At 39.0% G+C, this 27,182-nt stretch overlaps 1 protein-coding gene across 16 annotated transcripts in view; it reads left to right on the forward strand.

The window, feature by feature from the left end:
• FAM13A (family with sequence similarity 13 member A) overlaps positions 1–27,182 on the forward strand; it is a 340,765-nt gene that overhangs the window by 15,938 nt on the left and 297,645 nt on the right. For 15 of the 16 annotated variants that reach the window (XM_060416884.1, XM_060416886.1, XM_060416885.1 and 12 more), the window contains exons 1-2: positions 12,071–12,266; positions 25,708–25,897. In XM_060416884.1, coding sequence (XP_060272867.1) covers positions 12,240–12,266; positions 25,708–25,897 — 217 coding nt within the window. In that variant the 5' untranslated portion in view covers positions 12,071–12,239. Of the gene's footprint in view, positions 1–12,070; positions 12,267–25,707; positions 25,898–27,182 lie in introns of those variants that run through there. The other variant, XM_060416890.1, reaches the window with a different exon arrangement.

Here is a 27,182-nt window from a genome sequence, read left to right on the forward strand (position 1 = left end):
GTAAATAGTGATTAAATTTTTGTTGTGGTTATTTTAGTCACTAAGTTGTGTCTCACTCTCCTGCGTCCCCATGGACTGTAACCCGCCAGGCTCCTCTGTCCATGGGATTTCCCAGGCAAAAATATTGGAGCAGATTGCCATTTTCTTCTCCAGAGGATCTTCTCAACCCAGGAGTCAAACCAGCGTCTCCTGCATTGCCAGACAGATTCTTTACCTCTAAGCCACCCAGGAAGCCAAAACAAACAAATAGAGCTATAATATTGTGAGATATTCCTACTGAACAGTTACCTGCCACATGAATGTACAATAATCTTATAGTAATGCTCTTTCCGTCTTTCCTAACAGTCTATAATAGTCTAGCATATTCATGCATTTTAATGCTTTATAATTATAAATTATATCCATAAAAAGTCCACTGTTTGCAATAATGTTTTCTTAGCAATTACCTTGTTGTTAAATAAATAAGTGACATTTTGAGCTTCAATTCTGTTTGTACATCTTTCCAGCAGTGGTTGGGCAAGTAATTTGATTTCTGAGTTTCAAATATGTTTTCATTATAAAATGGGAATGATGGCATTTGCATCCTATGTTTTTTTATGTTGGTTGAATGAGATAATACAGGTAAATATGCTTAGTAATTTTTTAAAATCTCTTTTGCTTTAGTATTTCTCAGTTGGAATATTGGTTTACTGTTTATTCCTTGTAATTGGCAATGATATTCATAATACACCTTTACTCTTAGTCTTGTCACAACTGGAAATCAGATGTGTTCTAAAAAGGGATTTTCTGTTTGTAATTTGTTGCATTTGTGAGAACACTAATCTCGGAGAAGCCTGGGTTTGAAACGTAGATTTGTCCATTGCTGGCTGTGTAAGTCTGAACCTTCGTTGATCTTCAGTCTCTCATTTGGTAAACATGCATATTACCTATATTGTGGAATTGTTGCAGTAACCAAATAAGAACATATGTGAAAGACTTTGGCAATAAACAGACATTAGTGATTGTTTCGGAGAAGGCAATGGCTCCCCACTCCAGTACTGTTGCCTGGAAAATCCCGTGGACGGAGGAGCCTGGTGGGCTGCAGTCCATGGGGTCGCTGAGTCAGACATGACTGAAGCGACTTAGCTGGAGCAGCAGCAGTGATTGTTTCCTATACCCCCTCACAAGTTAAAACAACCTTTAATTCTAGTTCTGGGAGTTATTATTCAGTTAATATTTTCTTGTTAGCGCATCATTTATTTTTTTACTTTTCTGGATTTTTAAAAATATTTATTTATACCATGTTTATTATAGTCTCACAATGAGTTAGGTACTGTGCTGGCCACAGGTCATATATTTTAAAACATTTTTAATAAAAAAAAAATGTTTAGGTAACTAAATTCTTATTTTTTAAAAAGTCAGAAGTTACTGCTTTAAGGATTTTAACTTAAGGGTTAAGATTTGAAAAATTCAGTGGAATCTTCCTGATTGAGGTTGAAAATGAGGAACTCAGATATTAAAGACCACAAGCATATTTTCCACAAGCACTGTAGTCCTTGTTTCTTCTGTTAGAGATTTTATATGCTTGCAGATATAATTATAGAACATAATTTTATGTTCTAATTTTTTATAAAAACATAAGTATAATTTTTCCAGTGGTCGTGAGATATAAATGATGTAAACATTGTGTAAGTTTAAAGTACACAGCTTGATGACTTGATTTAGGGGTATATTGTCGAATGGTCACCACAGTACATTGAATTATCATCACTTCACATAGTTGCATTTTTTTTCTTGTGATAAGAACTTTTAAGATCTACTCTCTAGAAATTTTCAAATATACAACAATATTACAACTAAAGTTGCCATTGCTATATATTACATCCCCAGGACTTACTTATCTCACAACTGAAAGTTTGCACCTTCTAACTACCTGTTTACTTCATCACATATTTATTATTCTTGACTCTTTTTTCTCCTTCAGATCTCCAAACTTTTTCTCTGAAATCCCTTAGAAGCTGTATTCATGTTCACACTTTTCAGTTCTTTGTCTGATGACTCTCACGTAATCCCTATTTCTTTTAACTTTTAAATGATCCCAGAGTGCTTGCAGGGGCAACCCAAGATTTCGCTACACATTTAATACATTAATTGTGCAAAAATTTATGTTATGAAACTTAACAGGGAATTGAATAAGATAGTGCCCTATCCCTCAAGGAGTTCTCAATCTGGAAAAATATGTTTGCAAACAAGAGCAATATCATGTGTAAATGTTATACTAGTGGTTGAAATCAGACATGGGTCCACCAAAGGGATAACTTTCATCAGGAATGCTAATGACACTGGTGCCAGGCATTGAAGTGTGTGTGTTACTTCCCCAAGTGGAAAGAGGGGACAAGGACGTTCTGGTGAACAAAGGTTCTGAAGTAGGAAAATATAAGCCTTACTTAATTCCTGGGCAACAATGTATTCATTTCCTATTGCTGCTGTGACAAACTACCACCAATTTAGTGACTTAACATAATTTTATTTACTGTTCAAAAGGTCCGAGGTCTGCAGTCAGTTTCACTGGGTTAAAATCAAGGTCATTCCTGTCCTTCTAGAGGCCACCTTCCTTCCTTGGCTGTGGCCTCTTCCTCTCTCTGCAAGCCAGTACCTTCAAATCTGAGTACAGTTCCTCCAGCTCTGACCCTCCTGTCTTCTTATAACTCATGTTATTAGAGGTGTCACAGTGGCAAAGAATCTGCCCACGATGCGGGAGACCCAGGTTCAATCCCTGGGTGGGGATCCTCTGGAGAAGGGCATGGCAACCCACTCCATTATTCGGGCCTGGAGAATTCCACAGACAGAGGAGCCTGGTGGGCTACAGTCCATGGGGTTGCAAAGAGCTGGACATGACTGAGTGACTAACACTACTACTACCACCTTGCGATTAGGTGATGCAGGATAATCTTCCCCATCTCAAGATCCTTAATTTAATTACATCTGCAAAATCCTTTGCCATGCAAGGTTACATATTCACAGTGGGTATTAGGATGTGAACATGTTTGGGTGGTTATTATCCAGCCTACCATGATCACTAGACTACGGTATATAATAGCAATAGCAATTTAAAAAAGAAAAATGGCAATTGAAAAAAAAAAAGTAAATGGCAATCCACTCCAGTATTCTTGCCTGGAGAATTCCATGGACAGAGGAGACTGGCAGGCTACAGTCTATAGGGTCACAAAGAGTTGGAAACGACTGAGAATTTAATTTTGAAAAACCTTGAAGTTGCATTAAGGAGTTTGGCATTTCATCTATAGGCCTGCATTTTTTATTCTTATAAAAGTTAAAAGTATTGGATGCTCACTTCACTGTGTACACACTCAGAATCCAAATACAATTAGATGGATGAACACAGAACCCTTGAACCCCATCTGTGGAGCCCTTAGACCTAAAAAGAAGCAGGAGAGGAATGCAGTAAAACCTGTTTCAGAAGTATAGGGATGTAATTGTACCAGAGAGATACTGATGAGATCCACTTTTAAAACATTTAAATTTTTTAAATGGTTGTGGGAACAGAGGAAATTGATTTGAAAAACTTTTAAGAGGTAGAATAAATAGGCTGTGGAGATTTTCTAGGGAGGGATTAAAAGAAGCCAGAGGAGGCTGAAGCAACCTTTGAGAGGTTTATGAAAATGATCCTACTGTACATTTCCTACTGAAATTTTTTCCTACTTCTTGCTGACTTCTGGAGTCTACCTGAAATCTAATGCAACTTTCTGTTCAAACATGTTGTTTGCCAGGTAATTAATATCTCCTTTTAGTAGGGTCACTGTATAACAGCTAGTCCCAACTAGGACAATGATTTTTAGAACCATTTTTAAAATATTAAGTCAAACTTACTTTAAAACACCAAGCTAAAATTTGTTATTTCTTTATAGCTTCCAAGGCCAAAGGTATAATTTGCTTCACTAATACAGTTGCTTAAACCAAAGGTGAGAAAGAATTCAAAATTACTTTTGAAGAGAGACAGAAAGCCTCAAGTTTCTTGTGGTTCTGGATTTATACAGCAAATTTGAAGACTGAATAAACAATGGCAGTGACTCACATTGTTTTCAGTGCCTGGGGATGATGAAAGAAAATTCAGCACATGAGAGGAAGATAAGAAAACCCCCTTCATGGACAGACAGTTTTTTCTTACTGCTACTTAAGGTTGTAGTCCAGAAAGTCCCCCAGTAGATGGAGTGTGCTGGGGTGGTCAACAAAGCCCTCCTTAATTTCCATTTCATGAATTGGCCCATGGACTTTGCCCTGGTGTTAGTGCAGAGGGAAGTGAAAAGATCTTTTCCAGTGCAAGACAGACTTTGGTGAGTCTGGGTTCTTAGGACCCTCGGGGAGAGGATCCTTCTGATACCCTGGCAATAGGCTTTGCTGGTACCTCCCTTAGCCTCAGCTTTCCCAGAGCACTTTTGAGAGTAAAAGAGGATCCGATTAATAATTACATTAAGTCAGCAAACATAAATTGAAACTCTCCCAGGCAAACTGGAGTACCCATGTTATTAGGTACTGCTCCAGTGTCCTGGAAAACAAAACTTTTAAATCATTTTTCATACCTCTCTTGACTAGGATGATATGTTTTTTGCCTCTTAAGTTAATTATCCATGGTGGCTCAGAGGTTAAAGCATCTGCCTGCAGTGCGGAAGACCTGCGTTCGATCCCTGGGTCGGGAAGATCCCCTGGAGAAGGAAATGGCAACCCACTCCAGTATTCTTGCCTGGAGAATCCCATGGATGGAGGAGCCTGGTGGCCTACAGTCCACAGGGTCGCAAAGAGTCGGACACAACTGAGTGATTTCATTCACTTCACTTAATTATCCATCTTAAGAGTTCTTTCTACAAAATTCATGTGACTTATCCTTCACTGCATGAATTCAAGACCTGTTCATCTCAGCTGGATTATCACTAACAGAGTCCATTTATCTGTAAGGAGTCTCCTTCCTCTCCTAGCACCTTCTCATCAGATGTGCAGGTGAACATGACACTAGGTGAATAGCCGCCCTGGTGGCTCCGATGGTAAAGAATCCACCTGCAGGAGACCTGGGTTCGATCCCTGGGTTGGGAAGATCCCCTGGAGGATGGCCTGGTAACCCACTCCGGTATTCTTGCCTGGAGAATCCCCATGGACAGAGGAGCCTGTGGGCTGCAGTCCATAGGGTCACAAAGAGTCTGCATGACACAAGTTTACTCAAGCTATTCATTCTACTTAAGAGCTTAGAGTAGTTTCTCCTCGTTTATGAGGTCAAGCCAATGTTTCTTTGCTTTTCCGGTTAGTGTCAGTTCCCCTGCTCATCACACAGACCCACGCTAGATGCTGTCTCTTTCCCCTTCCATCCTAGTTAGTGACCTGTGTTTAAGTCAGCTCAACACCTGCCTTCTTGATGGTCTAGCTCCAATCACTTTCGTCCAACCCATCTTTTTCTGTCTTCCAATTTTAGACTTTTCTCAAAGACTAAGTGCTCACATTTCAAATTTGATTATACAATTTAGTGTATTATATTTGGTAATTGAAGAATTAAGACTCAAGTGCCTTCAGGAGCCATGAAATAGTTGTAAACTGAAGCTGGCAGAATGACGGACAGTAGGTATTGAGTGCCTGGATAATCCTATGGGTAGAGAAGCCTGGCAAACTGCAGTCTGTGGGGTCGCAAAGAGCTGGACACAACTGAGCAACTGAGCCCGCACATACATGCTGATTGCTAGCAATAGTAATGTTCACCCATGTACAGGTCCATGGCCTTTCAAATCACTGTGGAAGTGATACAAAATGGTCAAACAGAATACCTTCACAAATTGTGCAATTGATGTCCTAAATATTTTTACATATACTTCATAGTTCAAGTAATACACCATTTCCTGTACATCTCTTTAGCCATAATTCCTAGAATATTAATAAGGTACACATTGTGCATTGTATATACATGCTTGTGAAATTGAAAAGTTAAATTATGGCTTTAACAAATTTATTGGGAAAGTAAAACTTTTCCAAAAAATTGAGTATTAAATAAAGAAGCTATGAGGATATATTGTACAACACAGGGAATATAGCCAATATTTCATAGTAGCTATAAATGGAGTACAACCTTTAGAGTTGTGAATCATTTTGTTGTACACTTGAAACATATAATGTCGTAAATCATCTATACCTCAATTTTTAAAAAAATGTGACTTGTTTCCCAAGTCTGAGGCTTGGAAGATTACCATAGATATTTAGTGCTTCCTGTTCCCAAATCAGCCCTCTTGTCAACTTCGTAGTGGGCTAGGCCCTGACTTTCTCCTGCTATGTCTATTGGTGTGGTGGATCCGCTTTGGCTTCCAGGCAAGAAGGAAATTATGTCAAGCAGTCTAGCCTCAGCCAAGAGGCATGCTGAGAGTTGAAGCAGAGCTATAAATAGGACTAGAAGAAGGGGCAGTAGGAAGCTAGTGAGGAAGTAATAGAAATACAGGTCAAACAATGCAGCTTAAAGAATGACCCACAGATTCGGGGTTTCTAAACTTTGGGTTGCGTCCAAGAGTAATGAGATCAATACTCAAAACCTGAAAAGACAGCTGAATTTTTTTACTATTGAAGTAAGGGAAAGCTATGCTGGTCAGGCAGTCTTGTGAGCAGAGCAGACTGCTATCTTACTTAAGAAGTGTGGAATTAGAATTGGTGCAGTTTGGGGGGGTGTTGGCATCATCCGAAGGAGAGTGGTTATTCCAATAAGGTGTTTATTGATTGGTTGGCACTCAGAGGCATGTTTATTAGAACTTTCTTCGTTGGCCAGAAGTGATGGGTTGGCTTAAAAAACCAATCGGTTTACTGAAGCAGGTTACCAGTTGCTGCTGCTGCTGCTAAGTCGCTTCAGTCGTGTCCGACTCTGTGCGACCCCATAGACGGCAGCCCACCAGGCTCCCCCGTCCCTGGGATTCTCCAGGCAAGAACACTGGAGTGGGTTGCCATTTCCTTCTCCAATGCATGAAAGTGAAAAGTGAAAGGGAAGCCGCTCAGTCATGTCCGACTGTTAGCAACCCCATGGACTGCAGCCTACCAGGCTCCTCCATCCATGGGATTTTCCAGGCAAGAGTACTGGAGTGGGGTGCCAGTGCCTTCTCTGGGTTACCAGTTGAACAGGTTTAAATTGGTTGTTTTGGTTATTGGTTTCCCTGGCTACAAAGTAATCAATCTTTTCCTAGGACCATGGTAATTTTTTTCTCCTGAAGTGGAATGAAAATGCATCTAAATTCAGAACAGAGAGGAAATCATCAGCTTTAAGCTGGTCCTTTTTCAGGGAAACCTTTCAGAAAATACATAGGAGAAGGTCCAAGGTCTGATCCCACATAATGTAGCTGTTGTCACAAAGCAGATTAACTCACCCAATGAAGACTGCATTCCTGCGGTTTTGTAAGGAACCAGAGTCCATAGACTGGTCTTTCAGTAGGTGTATGAGGACTGTAATGCCCAGTAATGAGCAAGGGTCAATGAACTTTATAAAGGGTCAGATATAAATATTTTAGGCTTTTGGGTCATGTGTTCTGTGTTCAGCTACTCAGTTCTGCCACGGTACTGCTACTGCCCGAGTATCCATATGCATATGTAAACAGATGCGTGTGGCCAGATTTGGTCTAGAGCAGCTGCATTTGGCAGGGCTTTCCTGGTGGCTCAGTGGTAAAGAATCCACCTGCCAGTGCAGGAAACTCAGGAGACACAGGTTCAATCACTGGAAGAAGGAAACGGCAACCCACTCCAGTATTCTTGCCTGGGAAATCCCACGGATAGGAGCTGGGCAGGCTACAGTCCTTGGGCTCACAAAAGAGTTGGACACAGTTTAGCAACTAAACAATGACAAGAACAAAGCTGTATTTGGCACTCAGGCTAGTTTGCTGACCCTGATATAGAATAAGTGCATCCACTCTGAGGGATCCAAACACCAAAATATCTGAACCCTTCTGTCTGACAGAGAGTATTTAAAGACGAAATAGTTGCTGACTGGCTGACTTCTGATATCCTGTCTAGTTGAATGTCATTGATTCTGGGCCAGGTTGGGAGTCTCATTGAGAAATAGCCGGGATAGGGCAGGAGCTGGAGTAACGACTCCAGCTTGGAGTCTTTTTGGACCCCAAAAAAGTCTCCACTGTCCCACTTCTAATGGGCCACCAGTGCTTCATGCTACAGTTGCCAGCTACCACCACAAGCGCCCCTGATATTTGCTGGTCTCTGCTACATGGCTAATGGTACTGTGTCTACAGGCTACTGCTCTTCTTCTGGCATCTGTTTTAGCTACTCCCAGTAAAGAGATTGTGCCCTTTGATATCCATTAGCTCTGCCATCTGACATTAGAGGGATTGGCTTCAAAGCATTTTTTTACATGTTTTGGAGGCTGGAGGATGACCTGGTCCTTTTAACTTCCTCCATGAATCTTCCTGGGTCAAAGGGTGATTTAAATGACAGTGTCCAAAGGGCCTGACCATCCATTGTGAAATAACCTTGACATCTTTCTCCAGAGTGCCCAGGGATCTTCCTGCAAATAGGACATCTTTTGTCCTGGCCGTGCTTTCTCAGCATTTTTGGAAGTCGTCATAGAGGTAGCCCACCAGAGCAGACTCTTCAGTAAAGCACTTTAAAAAATCCCTCTATCCTTTCTAGGGAGAATCAGTAATTCGTATAAGCAAATCTCTTGACTGTGGCTTGTGTATCTTAAGTTCTTTTTAAATCGATAATCAGGAATATACATATATAACAGCTTGGAGAGCTTTCTGGAGTTAATTGAACTCTACTATTGCTTTCATTCATTTGAGGGTCAGGAAAATAGTAATATTTCAGGCTATGATAACAGACATATTCCACGAAGAAACAAACTTTGTAGTCAAGAGAGTCTTCTGGTGCTTTTTGTTAAATGGCCTATTCAGGGTTTCTTTTAACAAATGATATCTAGTCACCGCAGGAAAATAAGGATAAGGATAAAAATTTGTTATCACAGTGCCAATTTTGCTTTATAATGGTATTTAAGAAGTTATGGAAATTAGGAGTAAATTTTTTTCCCTCCTTACATCGTCCTTCTATAGTATTATCCAAAAATAGGAAAAAGATAAACATATACCTATTAGAAACAATAACAGGAAGTATAATTTTTGATCTGATATTGCAGAATGCTTTTGAAATTCATCATTAAAAATTGGAAGAAGAGCAATAATTTTGAAAGAGATGGAGAATGAAAAAAGGCTATTTTTGTTTGCTGTTTAAATCAATTATAAAGTTAAGTTATTCAAATATTATAAAAGTGATATAGAACTAGGATAAAAAACTAGATAGAATATACTAGCCTGAAAAATACACCCTAGTATGTACATGTATATGTGTGTGTGTTTATGAATTTATAGTATACATAGTATCACAAGTGGGAAATGAAAAATTTGCGCAACAAATGGGACTGAGTCCTTTTATTGAGTATATGAGTTAGGCTAAAGACAAACTTGTTTTATATACATACATATATATTCACGTATAGGATTTTCAAATATAGTATCTCACCGGGAGTCTTATTTCATCCCCACTTAAATTTTATTTGGTCTAATCTTATAAGAATGCTGTACTCCTCAAGGTCATTCAGACCCTAGGTCATTCCTAGGGTGTGTTCCATCCAGTTACTCTGTCATATTCTGGGACATTGTCCGTCTTCTCCACGGTCGAAGCTAGGTTTCTGGTGCATCCTTATTCCAGCTTGTGATGAAGGGGAGGGGATTTGTGATGAAAGGGAGGGAGAGTAAATGTGAAGCAAGGGATTTCCTATTAAGCACAGGACACAGAAGGTGCACATATTCTATTCGTGCACATTCTGTTGATGCAGATCTGATCACTTGGCCTTGTCTACCTGTGTGAATGGTTAGGAAATGTAGTCTCCAGCTGGGTCGCTGTGGGCTCAGCCACAACTCAGGAGAAGAAAGATCGCCAATATTATCAGGAAGAGAGATTATATATTGGAGAGAGTTAACAGTCTGGACCATAGTAGTTATATGAAAATAAAACATCAATTTAGATCCTCGTCTTTTACCATACTTTGAAATAATTCCAAGTAGATATATATAGTCAAACCATATGATAAGCATCCAAAATTGTTAGCATAGCATAGAACCGGGCAAATGGTAATAAAAATAAGTGCTGTTTATGGCTATTATCATTGATCTTTACAATGATCCTATAAAAGAGACTACAATGGAAAAGGCTCCATTTGGTAAACAAAATAGATCAAAGAGAGTTCACAGAATAAGAAGTACAAATGACTAACAAGGATTTTTCATATCTTTAATGTTATGATAGAAATGTAAGTTTGAAAATGAGAAATCATTTTCACTAAATTAGGAAATACTTCACAAAATATTCAGACCTTGGATAGGGTAAGTGGAAGAATATAAACTGCCAGAGCCGGTGTGTGTCAGGAGCCTTGATACCTGTTCATATTCTCTGTGATCCAGAAACTTCATTTTCAGGAGTCTTTACCAGAAAGAAAAAAATCAGACTGAGAACAAAGCATTATTTAAAATCATACGCACATAAAACTGGAAACCATATAAATGTCAAAAAACATTTTAGGGGAAGTGACTGAATGGTTATATGTACAGAATGTAGTATTATGCATGATTAAAATAGTTTATAGCGCTAACAATATGGGATCTGATGAGATGTTAAGTAAAAATATTAGGATTTAAAATGATCAGGAATTGTATTTAAGTTACATTTTTTAAGAAGCATAGAAAAGATCCTGGAAGTAAATGTTAAATGTTTCTGGGTGTCCTCTGTTATTCTTTTGCTACATCTTGGCTTCTTTATTAGCATTTATTAATTTATTAATAAATTTATTAATCATTTATTAATCAAAAGGTTTCTTTACTTACTCCTCCCTCCCACCATTGGATGACCTAGGAGAAAAGGTACATACATTGTCAGTAAGGTATATAGCACCTGGCCCAGTGTAGGTAATGCATATTGATTGGGTAACATTGGATGATGGGCCTTGAGATGACCTAATTTTTTTATTTTTCACCATGGATCAGCAATATTTATATAATCAGAAAAGAAGACAAATTTTGTGTTAGAAGAAGTTTATGTTACGATTTTCTTTAGTAATCAGCCTAGTTTTCTAATGGTTGAACAGGAAGCAGAGTGATTAAAATCTAGATTAATGTAGAAGTGAAAAAAAATGTATTCTGTGCAATAGAGAGGATTCCGTCCATTGTCCCACTGCCATTCCCTTGTATGGCCTTGGGACTGTGTTGCTCTGCCTTGTGAAAGTAGAATCTGTGCAGGGTTACATGTGCACCTATGGAAATAAAACATAGTTGGTCAAGTCTTATGGATTGCTTAATACGATTTGCTATCTTGGCTCCTCTGCAGGTACTCTTGGTTGGCTGCTGTTAAACAATACTATATTTGGAGAAAAGAATTGTAATGGGATCTGATTTCATTTTTCCCTTTTCCTCCCACCTCCTCCCCTTAAGAGTAAATATTAATATGTTTTGTAGTTGGGGGCAATTAAAGTCTTTTAATGTTGGGTCAGGTGAAACTTCCCATGTAATATTTGTTACCATTCTCTTAAATGTGACAGTTTAAAAGATTTGACAGAAAAGCAGTAATTAAAAAAAAAAATTAGAAGCAGTATGTAACAGTTAAATAGAGCGTTCTCATTTGGAACAATGCTGACAGAATAAAGGTGGAAGGAAGAAAATTTTGATAAACTGATTCTGCCTTAGAAAAGTGAGGAATATGCCTTCAGATTTAATCCTGAGTGTAAATAGGTGAATTTTTCTTAGAGATGAGTATCGATGGAAGCAAATGCGCCTTTGCTTTTCGCACTTAGTTAAATCTGTTAATGAATGAATACCACCTGTTAAGGTAATTGGTATTTTCTGAATCGAAGAAGCCTGTGTGTGGCATCTAACAAGTCAGGTTTAAGAAAAAGATGTCAGCGACTTAAGACCCAGGTCACGTGACTCCGTCAGTCACCAGTCCTAGAAGCTGTGGGTCAGATTTCAACTCCAGGCAGTCCTCCCAGCCACGTGGGTTTAGCCAAATCAGAAGCAAACCCACACTTCCGAAAATGTTAGGAGCTGCCCTGGGCTCTCCGTGGGGCCTCTGGACCTGGAGCCGTGTTTTACATCAGAGCATTTTGACCAAATGGAATTTTAGTGTTTTGCTGCAGTTTTGATCATTTCATCCAGTCTTCGTCAGACCTGCCAGGCGAGATGGGGGCTGGAGCTCTCGCCATCTGTGTGAGTACAGGCCGCCTCTCTCGGTGGACGCTGCCAGGGCCCAGGAGAGGCCTCTGCCCTCCTGGTTTGGAGGAGATGTCTGTGTGACTTTGTTTTTCCTTCTTAGGAGGTGTGGGGAGATTTGTTAAGTTAAATTCCTAACTATTCACATGGACATTCAGCAGTATTCGGGGTCGTATTCCATATTATCATCCAGTTTCCTTTTCCACATGAAGGAAGATGTGTGCTGAGTTTACTCAGTTAAGTGAACTTACATACTGTATGTAAATCACTCTCCAGTGTTTTAGACTTTCTTGTTCTGAGTTAGGTATGAGTTAAATTGTAGTTATTGGAAATGTCTTGTACCTAGATTGAGAGCAAATTAAAAGAATTAAAATAACCATCAATTTCTTTGCTTCCAGGAATGTATGTAACAAATTTTTATTTCCCATTTTCGTTTTCATTTAGTAATTCTAGAAGTTTTGTTTTAGCATGGTTGCTAAAAGTGATGGTGAAAGAGCTAAGTTGATAAACATGTTTAAATCCTTAACCAACCGTACAAACTTCTGGTTATAATACAGTAGCAGTAATAAATAAAATCCACGGAGAAAGGTGTGTATTTCTAGGGCTGAAATTCATGAATTTTCAAAAATGCAATTCTCTTGGTGCTTACATGTAACCTTTTGCAGTAAACCAGTATATCTACAATTACATAAATTACAGAGTGCTGTAATTACATATTTTTAAATAATACACAGAAAATACATCTGTCTCAAATTGGCACTGTATTCCAAGGGGCATTTTATTTGTCCTGGAGGTTTACTAAATGAGAAATATCTTACTCTGTATTATCATCTTTAACTGCTCTCTAGTGTTTCATCACATTTTGATCAGATCCTGTGAAGTGTCAGAATGAACTGTGTTTTTGTTGGAGTTCTGGTGGCATCGTAAAATATCTAGAAACATCTGGGAAATTTTTGACACGTAGGCCCAGAATGGCCACCAGATGGTGCACTAGCCCCACGGATTGAATTTTCTTAGTAAACCTGTAGGATAACTCCCTGGTTTTCAGCTCAGAACTTCTCAGCATCCTGTGTTCCTGTCTTCCTAACTCTTTTCCTTTCACCCCGATGCTTGGATGCCTGTAGCATCTAGGTGTGCAGCTGGTAGTCTTTTTATCACTCCAAAGAGTTTCCTTCAAGATTCCTATTTTTCTTTGTGGACAATACCGAGCTTATATTTGACCACACAGGTATGCATTTTTCCAGCTTTATGAAAGAAAGACTTTAGAGCTGGAAATGTGGAAAGCAGCAGATTGACCTATTAGTCCTGACCTTTGCAGACATCTGATTGTTTGATTGGACCTTTGCTACTTGCTCTTAGTCTGCATATATTGGTCTCTACCTTGACTAAAATGCAGAGTAACCCATGTATGAAGTTCCATATTTTTCCTTAATTTATATCCAATACATACAAAATTTCCTTTAAGGTTGATATAGAAATCGTACAATATAAGAGATTATTTGCTCCCAGGAGAAATAATTCTTAATCATCCCTACTCTTTAACTTTAGCTTGGTCTTTGATTGTGCTGTGTCCCAATTTGACTGTAGGAGGAAGCACATGTTTAGGAATCGGAGCATAATATTTCTGGAAATATGGCTATTGAAGATCAAAACACTTTATGTTTCTGACAGAAAAGTGAGAACTTCAAGTAAACATAAATGAAGGCATGTGGGCTCATAAACTTAGTAGTTTGGAACTTTGCTGCTTAGACATATGTGTAGTAACTGCTCAGTATCCTGTTACTGAAGATAGTTGTTCTTCAGGCAAAATAATCGAGTACCAAATGTTTGTAAAGTGTGTGTATGGGTGTGTGTGCATGAATCCTTGAAGTGGGAAGAGAGGTTTAAAGATTTTAAATTCCTGGTTCCTTTGACTTTCCCGTCCTCATTTCCTTTTGATATCTTCTGTTTCCCAAATTGCCAGTGCTGCTAGTAAAACTGTAATGGACTCACAAACTTACTTAAATTACATAGAAGAGGTTAATTCTTTACTGGGACATACTTACTTTTCCTCAGTAATCACCCCCAGGCAGAACAGGAAACATACTTGCCAGCTGGCATTATCTTAGTTTCTCCTAGTTTTTGATACACTTTTGGATGATGACTCAGGCCTTCTCAGGTGAATCCTGAGTCTTTCAGATTCCCTGCCCTTCCAGTTCTTCTGTCCAAGGTGCCATGTGGTCATTTTGAGGTCAGGTGGGCTGAGACTAGGGAGTGGATGTTCCAATGGGTGAATAAAGGAGGGACCTTGAGTGCCTATGTGTAGGTTCTTATACTCTTGACTGTTCTGCTGTGTGAGTGAGTTTAGGGACCGAGTCAGTGACTGGTGAATTTGGGGCTCAGTTCTCTTGGTATTGTCAGGCCCCAGCTATCATTCTGTCCTAACTTAGCCCCAACTCTTGGTGGTGCTGGCTACAATTTGAGGGGTATCCCGGGCTTTATAGCCTTTGTCCCTAATGTGGGCACATCCACCCCTGTAGCTTCACCATCTGGTGCTATCAGCTACCTTTTTATACACATAGCGCAGACAGGCCACAGTACAAAAAGGCTCGCAGACCAAATCAGGATACTCTTGTAGATTTATTGCACCAACCTAAGACACCACTCACAGAGAAGGTGATGGCACCCCACTCCAGTATTCTTGCCTGGAAAATCCTATGGAGGGAGGAGCCTGGTGGGCTGCAGTCCATGGGGTCGCTAAGAGTCGGACACGACTGAGCGAGTTCACTTTCACTTTTCACTTTCATGCATTGGAAAAGGAAATGGCAGCCTACTCCAGTGTTCTTGCCTGGAGAATCCTAGGGACTACAGAGCCTGGTGGGCTGCCTGGCGTCTACGGACTCGCACAGAGTTGGACACAACTGAAGTGACTTAGCAGCAACAGCAAGGTACCACACACAGAGAAGGCGATGGCACCCCACTCCAGCATTCTTGCCTGGAAAATCCCATGGAGGGAGGAGCCTGGTAGGCTGCAGTCCATGGGGTTGTGAAGAGTCGGACAAGACTGAGCAACATCCCTTTCACTTTTCACTTTCATTCATTGGAGAAGGAAATGGCAACCCACTCCAGTGTTCTTGACTGGAGAATCCCAGGGATGGGGGAGCCTGGTGGGCTGCCATCTATGGGCTTGCACAGAGTCAGACACAACTGAGCAAGCAGCAGCAGCAAGACACCGCACAAAGTAAGGGGGAAAAGATGAGATAGGTTTACCTACTTGGAAAGGGTTTAAATGGGACAAAAAGACCACCCTCCCCATGTTACATAATGTTCATCTTTCCTGTCTTTCTTGCCTTCTTGGCCATATCAACCTTCTTTGATCGTGTTACATTTTTGAAGACCAGTATTGAGTGTGAGCTGGCTCAGCAGGTGGAGTGTATCTGGAGCCAGCACAACTTGCTCTGTCGTCAGGGGCAAGTGTGCCTAGGTATAAGTGTAACTTACCAAGACACCACTGCACAGCTATGAATTTTTATGTGCATATCTCAGGCAGAAAGCGCATGGGGCCAGAATGGGTAAAATCAATGGGCGACTTAGTAAAGACATAAATATTTGGTGTCTCATAAATGTCAGGTGCTTAACTTGGTTCTTTCATCTCTTTTTAATCATCTTCCATCTTTTTCTTTGTAGAATATGTCTACCAAGCTAGCCTATGTCCTTATGTACTGTCAATACTTAGTTCTATCTGTTCTCCTTACAGTTTCTCTTGTTCTCAATTTAGCTGAACCAAATCTTCCTAAATAATACAGCAAACAAATATTATGTAAGAGCAGAGTTTCAAGACCATCAGAGATATCCTCTTGGTAGTTTCTAGTTTGATTATTTGGTACCAATTTCCTCCCATGCAGACTACATTTAGGTTTTTTAAATGCCATAATGAATTTAATTTTTTTAAGCTTTATTTGAGATTTTTGAAAAGCATGGGCTTTGTTTGGAGCCTGGCATACCTGAGTTTAAATATTGGTTATGTTACTATACTCTGATCTCAGACATTATTGAGCAGTATGCTACCTTGATAGTATATTTTGGGGACTATTTGACCATCTGTTTAACTTCTTAGCATAATTTCTGTCATCTAGTAGGCAACCCTGGTGGCTCAGATGGTAAAGAATCTGCCTGCAATCCGGGAGACCTGCGTTTGGTCCCTGGGTTGGGAAAATCCCCTGGAGGTGGGCATAGCAACCCATTCCAATATTCTTGCCTGGAGAATCCTCACAAGCAGAGGAACCTGGTGGGCTACAGTCCAGGGGGTCTCAAAGAGCTGGACACAACTGAGCAACTAAGCACAGCACAACAGCACAGCAGGTAGCCGTTTGGACAGAAGGGATCATGTCTTATTTGCATTACTTGCTTTTTGCTCAGGACTGGGCAGTAGTAGTTGTTCAGTAAACATTTGCACAGACAGGTCAGTCATGGCCTAGGTTTTGCAGTTCCCTGGGTATATTTTATTTTTGAAGATCTTCCAGAATCTGAGAGTGTATCTGCAAAGGCATCTGTCTTCTTGGTGGTATCTTTTTGTGTAAATGCAGTTTTCTATTAACAAAAATTAGCAGGACAATTATAAATGTTTTGTACTTTTAACTGTTTGAGTCTCCAATTGAATATCTCAGGAATTCTTACTGTGAAATTACATGTAGTGAAAAGATCTCACACATCCATTCCATCTCAGATGATGTTCAGTCTGGTCAATGCATAGCTTTCCCTCAGGTGGGCATGTAATCTGCTTCGATCAAGGTAACTAGCACTGCATGTTCCAGTAGATAAACCTTGAAATCTCAGTAGCTTGAGGCATGAAAATTAAACTACTCAGAGTCTCATGCAAGTTGTCAGAACCTCTCTCCCATCTGGTGGCTCTGGTATGTAGGCTTCCTCCATTCTGTGATCTATTAATTATCTTAGCATATTAGCATGTATCCCCTAAGTTATATCAGGGAAAGAAATGGAGGAGTCACACATGCATTTTATCTGTCTCACTCTGGAAGCAACTCATTACTCTTCTCATGATTCATGGCTTTGAACTAGTCACATGTTCCCACCTAAATGCAAAGATAGTTGGGACATGTGTAAACAAAAAGTCTCCCTGGCCGTAACCTAAATTGCTCAAACCAAACAAAGAGAAGGACATATGGTCCATGATTAGGGTAGCAGTCTGAATGTAAACAATGAATTAAGTACACCAAGTGCTGCTGGCAGATGTGAAGAGAGGAGGCAGCCTAAAGATCTGCTTTTAGTTAATTGATCAGTAAATGGCAAGTACTGGTGACATTCACAAGCCATTGCATCTACCAAGTTAGGCTTCCATTCCTCTCAACGCCTTAGTAGTAGTTTAATGTGTTAGTAAATGTCATTATTATTTCAGCTAGTTCAAGCTGGAATTTCAGTTGCTTGCATCAGAAACAACTAATACACCTCATCATTTGGTGGCTTACTGTTCTGTGGTTTGGGGAAGCTCATCCTGCATTGGAATGAGGCAAGATTTGAAAGGCTGGAGATATGGCTTTGAGTCTTGGCTCAGCCACTTCCTGGCTTGCCCAACATGACCCTGAGCAAGATGTTTAACTTCTCACTTTCCATCTGTCACAAGGGGGTATTCGTAGTTGAACCGGGTTGTTGTGAGAAACCAAACACTAATGTGAAAATACATTGTGAACAGCACAGCATCATAAAATATTATCTTTGTTACATGGCTATCTGCTTGCCTTAAGGTGGTTTCCTTAATACTATCATTATCTGTTTTAAACAATACAAAAGGAACTCTGTAATCTGAAGGGACTATTTATATTATTGGATTTAGATCAAATTTCAAACAGGATTAAACATTTAATTTTGTTTTTTTTTTAAACAATAAACCAAGTACTGAAGAAAACTAGATTAATAGTCAAACAAAGATGTCTCTGTCTTCACATTTAAATTGTGTTGCAAGGAGAATTTTCATCTTTGCCCTTCAGAATCAGAAGTCAAAATAGGTCAATAGCAGAGTGATAGATAAATGTATCTACTCAGTGTGGATAAAGTCAGTAGTATCTAGGTTATTTCAGGGTTTTTTTTTGTTTTTTGTTTTTTTTTGAAAAATGGTTGGCTGTGTGGATGGGTTTAATTTGTTAATACTTGTGCAGAAGATTTTGGGGACATTTTAGTTACAGTGGTGGAAAGTGCAAACTAGCATGGAAGAATTAGGCCAGTTAAGTAGGGAAGACTATACTATAAGGATAACTTTGAGTAACTCTGTTTCATATCCTAAAGCTGTTGTGTCCAGTAGTTTCTGAAATAGAGATCACAAGAAAGCATATTTGAGTTGTTCTCTGTAACGATGAATTGACGATAGTTGATGAAGCGGTAGTATGGCAAGTCATAGCAGAATTGTTTATGTGTCTTATAACTAAATATAAGTTTATTTATCATACAGGTAACAGGCAGTTTGGAGATTTTTGTTTTAAGTTTATCATTCAAAATGAGTGTTCTATGGAAAGATTCTATATGACTTTATTTTATGACAATTCTGAAATATTACAGTTACTCCTTTAAGTTGGGGGAGTTTAGCATATCAGATATTAAAATAACAGGAATTAAAACAGTTTAATAATGACTAGCTACTTGAAGAAAGATAATTGCTGTATTTCTTCCTCTTTCAACTAGAGATGGATCAAAGATAGAAATGTCAAAGTAAAGTCATAAAAATACTAGAATAACACGTGTGAATTTAAAGATTAATTTTGGATCAAGGAATGTGTTTCAAAGGAGACCCAGCCCTGAAGAAAAAGATGGGTGAAGTTTTCTGCCAAATAACCAAAATGTCTGTGCAACACAAATATCAAAAGTTAAATGCCAGAAGGAAACTGCTGCTGCTAAGTCACTTCAGTCATGTCTGACTCTGTGCGACCCTATAGACGGCAGCCCACCAGGCTCCCCCGTCCTTGGGATTCTCCAGGCAAGAACACTGGAGTGGGTTGCCATCTCCTTCTCCAGTGCATGAAAGTGAAAGGAAAGTCGCTCAGTCGTGTCCGACTCTTCGCGACCCCATGGACTGCAGCCTACCAGGCTCCTCCGCCCATGGGATTTTCCAGGCAAGAGTACTGGAGTGGGGTGCCATTGCCTTCTAGAACAGATATTTAAAACACACATGACTTAAACAAGATGAATTATTTTAATATTAAAAAATTCCTACAAATCAGTAGGAAAAAGAAAACCACCCAATTAAAATTAGGCAGAGCTTATGACTAGGAGGCTCACAAACAAGAAACATAAATGCAAATTCACAAAGAAAATTGCTCAATCTCATTCATAGTTAATTCATGAAATTTTTTAATACTCGTGGTTTATAAAATGGGAAACAGGCACTCTCATATGCTATGAATCAAGCTGTAAACCATGAAAACATTTTTGTAGGGCAATGTGGCAATACTTATTAAAATTTATGATTTATACAGTAAGTTAAAGGGAAATTTATTTTGCTTTCATATAATCTAGTAGCAGGAAGCTCCTCTTAACTCTTGGAGGTAGTATTAAAAAAATTACAGCTTCATAAGCCTGTCCATCTAGCAATTGTGCCTCTAAGAATTTATCTTATAGGTATCTGTACAATTATGTAGAAATGTTTGTGTGATTGCTTATTGCTGAAATACTTGTAATATCAAGAACTGTAAATAACCTAAACATCAGTAAATAAGATTGGTTAAGTCAGTTATAGTGTCTTTATAGTATAATATCAGCAAATATATGTGCTAATATGGAAAGGCCTCCAAAATAAGCAAAAGCAAGGTAAATATACAAATAGTATAGTTACATTAGCTTCATATATTTGTGTGTGTGTATATACACACACCCCCACATTTTGTTTATTCATCTTTTGATAAACTTTTGAATGGTAATCTTTACTTTTTGACTGTTGTGAGTAATGCTACTATGAACATTGGTCTACAGGTACCTGTTTTAGTTCCTGATTTTACGGTATATACTCGAAGTGTAATTGATGGATCATACAGTAATTCTATATTTAACTTTTTGAGGAACCTCTATTTGCCATAGTGCTATATCATTTTACATCGTCACCAGCAATGCATTAAGGGTTCCAATTTTTCTACATCCTATGCCAAAGCCTTTGACTGTGTGGATCACAATAAACTGTGGAAAATTCCAAAAGAGATGGGAATACCAAACCACCTGACCTGTCTCTTGAGAAACCTGTATGCAGGTCAGGAAGCAACAGTTAGAACTGGACATGGAACAGCAGACTGGTTCCAAATAGGAAAAGGAGTATGTCAAGGCTGTATACTGTCACCCTGCTTATTTAACCTATATGCAGAGTACATCATGAGAAACGCTGGGCTGGATGAAGCACAAGCTGGAATCAGGATTGCCAGAGAAATATCAAGAACCTCAGATATGCAGATGACACCACCCTTATGGCAGAAAATGAAGAACTAAAGAGCCTCTTGATGACAGTGAAAAAGGAGAGTGAAAAAGTTGGCTTAAAGCTCAACATTCAGAAAACGAAGATCATGGCATCTTGTCCCATCACTTCATGGCAAATAGATGGGGAAACAGTGGAAACAGTGACTGACTTTATTTTTCTAGGCTCCAAAATCACTGCAGATGGTGATTGTAGCCATGAAATTAAAAGATGCTTACTTCTTGGAAGGAAAGTTATGACCAACCTAGACAGCATATTCAAAAGCAGAGACATTACTTTTCCAACAAGGTCCATCTAGTCAAGGCTATGGTTTTTCCAGTGGTCATGTATGGATGTGAGAGTTGGACTATAAAGAAAGCTGAGTGCCGAAGAATTGATGCTTTTGAACTGTGGTGTTGGAGAAGACACTTGAGAGTCCCTTGGATTGCAAGGAGATCCAACCAGTCCATTCTGAAGGAGATCAGCCCTGGGTGTTCATTGGAAGGACTAATGTTGAAGCTGAAACGCCAATACTTTAGCCACCTGATGTGAAGAACTGACTCCTTTGAAAAGACCCTGATGCTGGGAAAGATTGAGGACAGGAGGAGAAGGGGACAACCGAGGATGAGATGGTTGGATGGCATCACTGACTCAATGGACATGGGTTTGGATGGACTCCGGAAGTTGGCAATGGACAGGGAGGCCTGGCTTGCTGCAGTTCATGGGGTTGCACAGAGTTGGACACGACTGATTGACTGAACTGAACTGAACCCAGCTCTTTATTTTCTGATTTTTTTGATAGTAACTATCTTAATGGGGGGACTGCGTGGTGGTTCAGGCAGTTAAGGATCTGTCCACAGTGCAGGAGACCCAGATTTAATCCCTGGGTCAGGAGAGTCTCCTGGAGAAGAGAAAGGATGGCGTTGCAAAGACCCGACTGAGCGACTAACACTTTCACTTTCACTTTCCATCTTGATGGGTGTGAAGTGTATCTAATTTTGGTTCTGATTTGCATATGGTTAGTGAGTAGTGAAATCGAGCCTTTTTAGTGCTTATTCGCCACTTGTCTATCATTTTTGGAGAAGTGTTTATTCATTTTTGAAATGGGTTTTGTTGTGTTGAGCTGTATATGTTCTTAAACATATTCTGGACATTAAACTTGTATCAGATATATGATTTGCTAATACTTTTTCCTGTTCTGTGGATTGTCTTTTCACTCTGCTGATAGTATCTTTAATGTACAAAAGTTTTTCATTTAATGAAATACAGTTTCTTTGTCTTTGTTACATGTACTTTTTGGTATTCATATTAACTTTGGTTATTTTGTTAGGTTACAGCTATTACTTGTTTCTTGGCAACATTTTTCTAATGAGTTATTTCAAGAAAATTGCGATGTTCCTTTATTCTTTTAAAAATACTGTCAGTTTAGTTGCTATGTTCCTTTTTCCTTACTCACATTTCAATGAGATGGATTTTTGTACTTCAGTATGAAGAGGATCCTGTGGGGTGTAGTGATGAGAGGCCAAGGTAGCTTTTCAAGTTTTCAGCAGTGAGACTCCCTCCTGTATTGCTACCAAAGGACTGTTTTCTTGAATTGTGGGCCTTCTGTTTGCCCATTGCTCCGCCTTCTCTCAGAAGCTCACCTGGTCAGGAGAGCTCTACTGACTTTTCTTCATAAACTTGCTCTCCAAGGTCATGAACTGACTATTAGGCAGTGAATTTTCCTGGTGCTTCCTGATAACTGCCTCTTGGGATGCCTGTAGATATTTTCTGTACCTGTTTCCTCTATGCAGTTGAGCCCTGTTCAAGCTCCCAGAGTGTGCTCTATCTTTAAAGTGATACATATTTGTAGGAGATTTTAAAGAATGTCCAGTCCTGGGCTCCTACTGATCCTCCCCAGACTCCTCCTAGAGCTAGTGTGATGTCTGAGATGTTTCCCATCCCATCTTTGCCTTTAGCAGCAATAAGACACAAATTGGACTTTAGAGCTTCTCTGTCTTCTGTTGATTTACTTTCCTGCTTAATCTGCTTTGTATGTCTCTGAAAATATAGCTGTTTTGTTTCATAGTGTTTTCTTTAAAACAGTATTTATCTTTTTAAAAGTGTTAACCTAAAATAACCAATTAAAAATGATGAATCAAGTGTTCCTTTATTGCTTTGATTATATATAAACTTGCTGTGTAGTAGGGGTCTATATTGAGTAAACAGCTTAATTTGTAATCAGTTCAAAATGTGTGAGGTTAATTACATGTCTCATCCTTGAAAATATTGAGCTGCAATGCCATGATTGCCTATTTACACTGTCTGTTAATAGATGCAACATACTGTCTATACTGAGTAAAAGACAGAATAAAGAACAGGACTGTTAGCAGAAAGAATGTTAATTTAGGTTTTAAACATATAGACAGGATTTCTAAGAAAACTTTGAATTTCTAATAAAAAATTTATAAATTTTGATACTAACGTGCAAAATGATTTTATCTTTATCTTTCAAAAGTCATACCTGTATATTTTAAGAAATTGAGATACTTGGAGAATAATTAGATCATTAGACTATCTACCAACCACAAGGCTTGACCATGGTGCCTGTTTCAACCTCAGTCTTTAGTTCACGCAAACATTTGAGTACAGAAGTGGTTAAGGATCTCTGAATTGTTTTGAGAAGAAATCAGAGTAATTTCCTGGAAGAAGGATGATAATAATGATGACTGTAACAATTGGTACTTACTAAGTGTGCCAGACACTCTTCTCATTCTTACATATATATGAGCTCCTTCCAACCTCATTTATTGCTATACTGCAGGAGCTCCTGGTATCCCCATTTCATAGATGGGGAATCTGAGTGTCAGTGACTTGTTCAGGTTTGCACAGCTAATGATATTGGAATGGGATTCAAAACAGAGTCTGGTTCCACAGTCCATGCTCTAAACCAGTATGCTATGTTATGTCTGTAAGAAAATGATAAAATTTGTGTAATCTGATCTCTTTGTCAGCTGTTTCTGACGCTACATTTAAGGCTGCTTTCAAAGTTTCATTATTATAGGTTACTTTTTGGCTGCTTACTCACCAGATAGACCTGGTTGACTGAAATTTTCCATGTATTCTTTTGAAAGATAGTTATAGATTTTTAAACTCACACCAAAATAGTAGTGGCTACAGATTTGACTTAATAACTTCCTTGGTAACAGAAGTGACAGTTCTTGCCCATACTACTCTGTAGCAGCTAACACTATGCCTTATTTAGGATATTAATAGATACTAAATCCATGTTACAACTTTATTGTTGTTCAGTCGCTCAGTCGTGTTTGACTTTTTGCGACCCCATGAATGGCAGCATGCCAGGCTTCTCAGTCCTTTACTATCTCCTGGAGTTTGCTCAAACTCGTTTATAACTTTATACATTTGCTGAATTTTACTAGGGAAATCTGGCTTTCAAATATGACCTATTAAGAGATGTCCATGAAAATGGGTGTGATTCTGTAGACTGTAAGATTCAAAATCAAAATGAAACTACAGAAATCCTACTAAAAATCACAACTGCAGAGCTTTCTTTGTGTAGCTGTCGTGTGTCACATGTAGTAGTTGTCATAGTTTGTTACTATAATTATATACAAACTGCTTTAATGCTAATATAACTTTACATTAAGGAGAGGAACATGGAGTATGGTGAAACTCTTACCAGCTCCATGCTGCTGCTGCTGCTAAGTCATTTTAGTCGTGTTGGACTCTGTGCGACCCCATAGATGGCAGCCCACCAGGCTCCCCGGTCCCCGGGATTCTCCAGGCAAGAACACTGGAGTGGGTTGCCATTTCCTTCTCCAATGAATGAAAATGAAAAGTGAAAGTGAAGTTGCTCAGTCGTGTCTGACTCTTCATGACCCCATGGACTGCAGTCTACCAGGCTCCTCTGTCCATGGGATTTTCCAGGCAAGAGTACTGGAGTGGCTCCATGACGTTTACCAAATCACTTCTTAACTCTTTGATCTTTGTTTCCTCATCTCTATGATGGAGATAGTGTTTCTCTTTTTAGATTGTAAGATCTACGTGAACCTGCACGTACAATATCGACACTTCAGTTAGTTTCATTCATTCTCAAAAGGGTATATTTCCCCTAATCTGCTTCCCCTGTCCTCAAATAAAATTTTTTGCTTTTTGCCATCTTTTTAGTGTTTAGAGTCACAGATCCATACATTTACATAGGACGCATGCTTCATTAAAAACAACCCTCAGTTAATTATGTTAAACCATATTAAAATTTATCTTTTAAATTACTTCCTTGGGGACAATTTTTCTATTACAAGAAAGAAACAAACCTATATAAGGTTTTCACTGTGATAATGTGAATGAACTGTAAATTTCATTTTTATTTATAACATGTACAGTCTTGTTGAAATTGCTTAAGTTGTGATTACCTGAAACTTTGCTATTTCAGAGATTATAGCATTTTGAATGTCAAAGAGAATTAGTTGATTTTATGTGCCAATATATCAGTGAGATATTCAGATATAATCAAATCAGAGAAACAAGTGTTCCTTCTACATATTTATATTTCTAGTCCTTCAAATTAAAGCTGCCTTAAGATGACATCTAGATAAATCTTCATTTTCGGTAGCATCTTACTATTACAGGATCTGCATGGGATTTCAGTGTTCTGACAAATGTTTTATTTTCCTGTTAACCAGGTACTTGTGAGTCACACCCCCGGTTACTGTAGTAATCTGTCTTAGATACTGCCGTGTATTGCTCCCTCTCTTAGTTACGGTTAAGTTGTGGCTTTAGGTTTCTCATTATCTTTCACTTCTTTTAATCATTATATCCGTGTATGCCATTCCTAACACTGAGCAGCATTTGTGAGTTGTTAGGGAGTTAGGTTTGAGCTGATATAAAAATAAGTGAAGACCACTCCTCTACAGCCTCCAGTCCTTAGCCTTCAGCTCAGGTGATTGTGTAGTAAGCATGCAGCCTCCTGTGGTAAATATAACTGACTGTTCTTTTTTCTCACGCTATTTTAAGCAAAGTAAAACAGCGGTGCGGCTGAAAGAAGACATGAAAAGGATGGTGGCGGTGCCACTACACGCGCAGAGCAGTCCCACCTACACCAAGCTGTTCGGAGTCAGTCTCCAGGACCTCCACCGGCAGGGGCTGACCGAGAACGGTGTTCCAGCGATCGTGGGGAGCATAGTGGAGTACCTGACCGCCCACGGTAAGTCCAGTCATGTTGTGTAACTCTGCTATTTTTACAAAAGAACGTTTCAGTGTGAATTCATCATGCATTACTAGAATCTTCCCTAAAACACCTTAATCAGAATATTGAATTATGGCATAATATACCCTGCCCTTATAAAAGGATATTGAGAGCATTTGGACTGTTTAACATTATTTGGAAAATACTTCATTCAGCTTACCATGGAGAAATCACTTTAGTTATTGAGGTTTCTAGTTTGGAATGATTCCTAGTGTAAAGTACTGAAAGACACTGTTTTAATATTAATGCTGAATTCTCTTTGACTCATTCCCTCTGAGAGTCAATACTTTTTAATGGAACAGAATACTTTGAGTATCTCTTTCGGTTTGAGGTCAGTCATGAACTTACTGAATATGTTGATTGCTTTCAAAACTCAGCAGAAATAGCAAAAGAAAGTATTATGTATAGCCTACTGTGGTGTTGGGAGGGGACATTAACTTTTGGAATGATGAAATTGTGTAAAATAATTGCAGACTGCCCTAGAACATTGAATGATTAAAAGAAAACCATATCCTCTCTTTGTTAGTGAGAGCAACTATGTTTTACAGCTTTTTAAATTATTTTATTTAAAATAGGACTTAAAAACCTGGATGACTTGAGAGAATGTTGTTGTTGTTGTTTAGTCGCTTAGTCCTGTCCGAATTTTTGTGACCCCATGGACTGTAGCACACCAGGGTTCCCTTCCTGCCTGTTTCCCACAGTTTATTCAAACTCATGTCCATCAAGTCGGTGATGCCATCCAACCATCTCATCCTCCGTCGCCCCCTTCTCCTCCTGCCTTCAATCTTTCCCAGCATCAGGGTCTGTTCCAGTGAGTCAGTTCTTCACATCAGGTGGCCAGAGTACTGGAGCTTCAGCATCAGTCCTTAAGTGAATATTCAGGGTTGATTTCCTTTAGGATTGACTGGTTTGACCTCCTTGCTCTGCAAGAGACCCTCAAGAGTTTGAGAGAATGATGCTTATCAAATGAGGGCAGGGTGCTGGGAGAGCTCCAAACTATAATAAATATCAATAAACTTTAAGAGATTTGAAAAGAAGCTGTTCTGAGGGAAGAGCTTTGTAATCTTCATTTTCTATGCTGAAACAAACATTTCTATACTAAAACAAAACTCTTCGCAGAGTAGAATATGAAACTTGTGGATATTTTTAAAGATAAAACTTGAGAGTTGGAAGATAGTCTATACTTTGTGCAGTTTGCATCCCCTGACTCTTGGTATGACTGTAAGTCAGTTGCCCCTGCCGA

The sequence above is a fragment of the Ovis aries genome, chromosome 6, assembly GCF_016772045.2.
Source record: "Ovis aries strain OAR_USU_Benz2616 breed Rambouillet chromosome 6, ARS-UI_Ramb_v3.0, whole genome shotgun sequence".
In the NCBI taxonomy this organism is placed as follows: domain Eukaryota; kingdom Metazoa; phylum Chordata; class Mammalia; order Artiodactyla; family Bovidae; genus Ovis; species Ovis aries.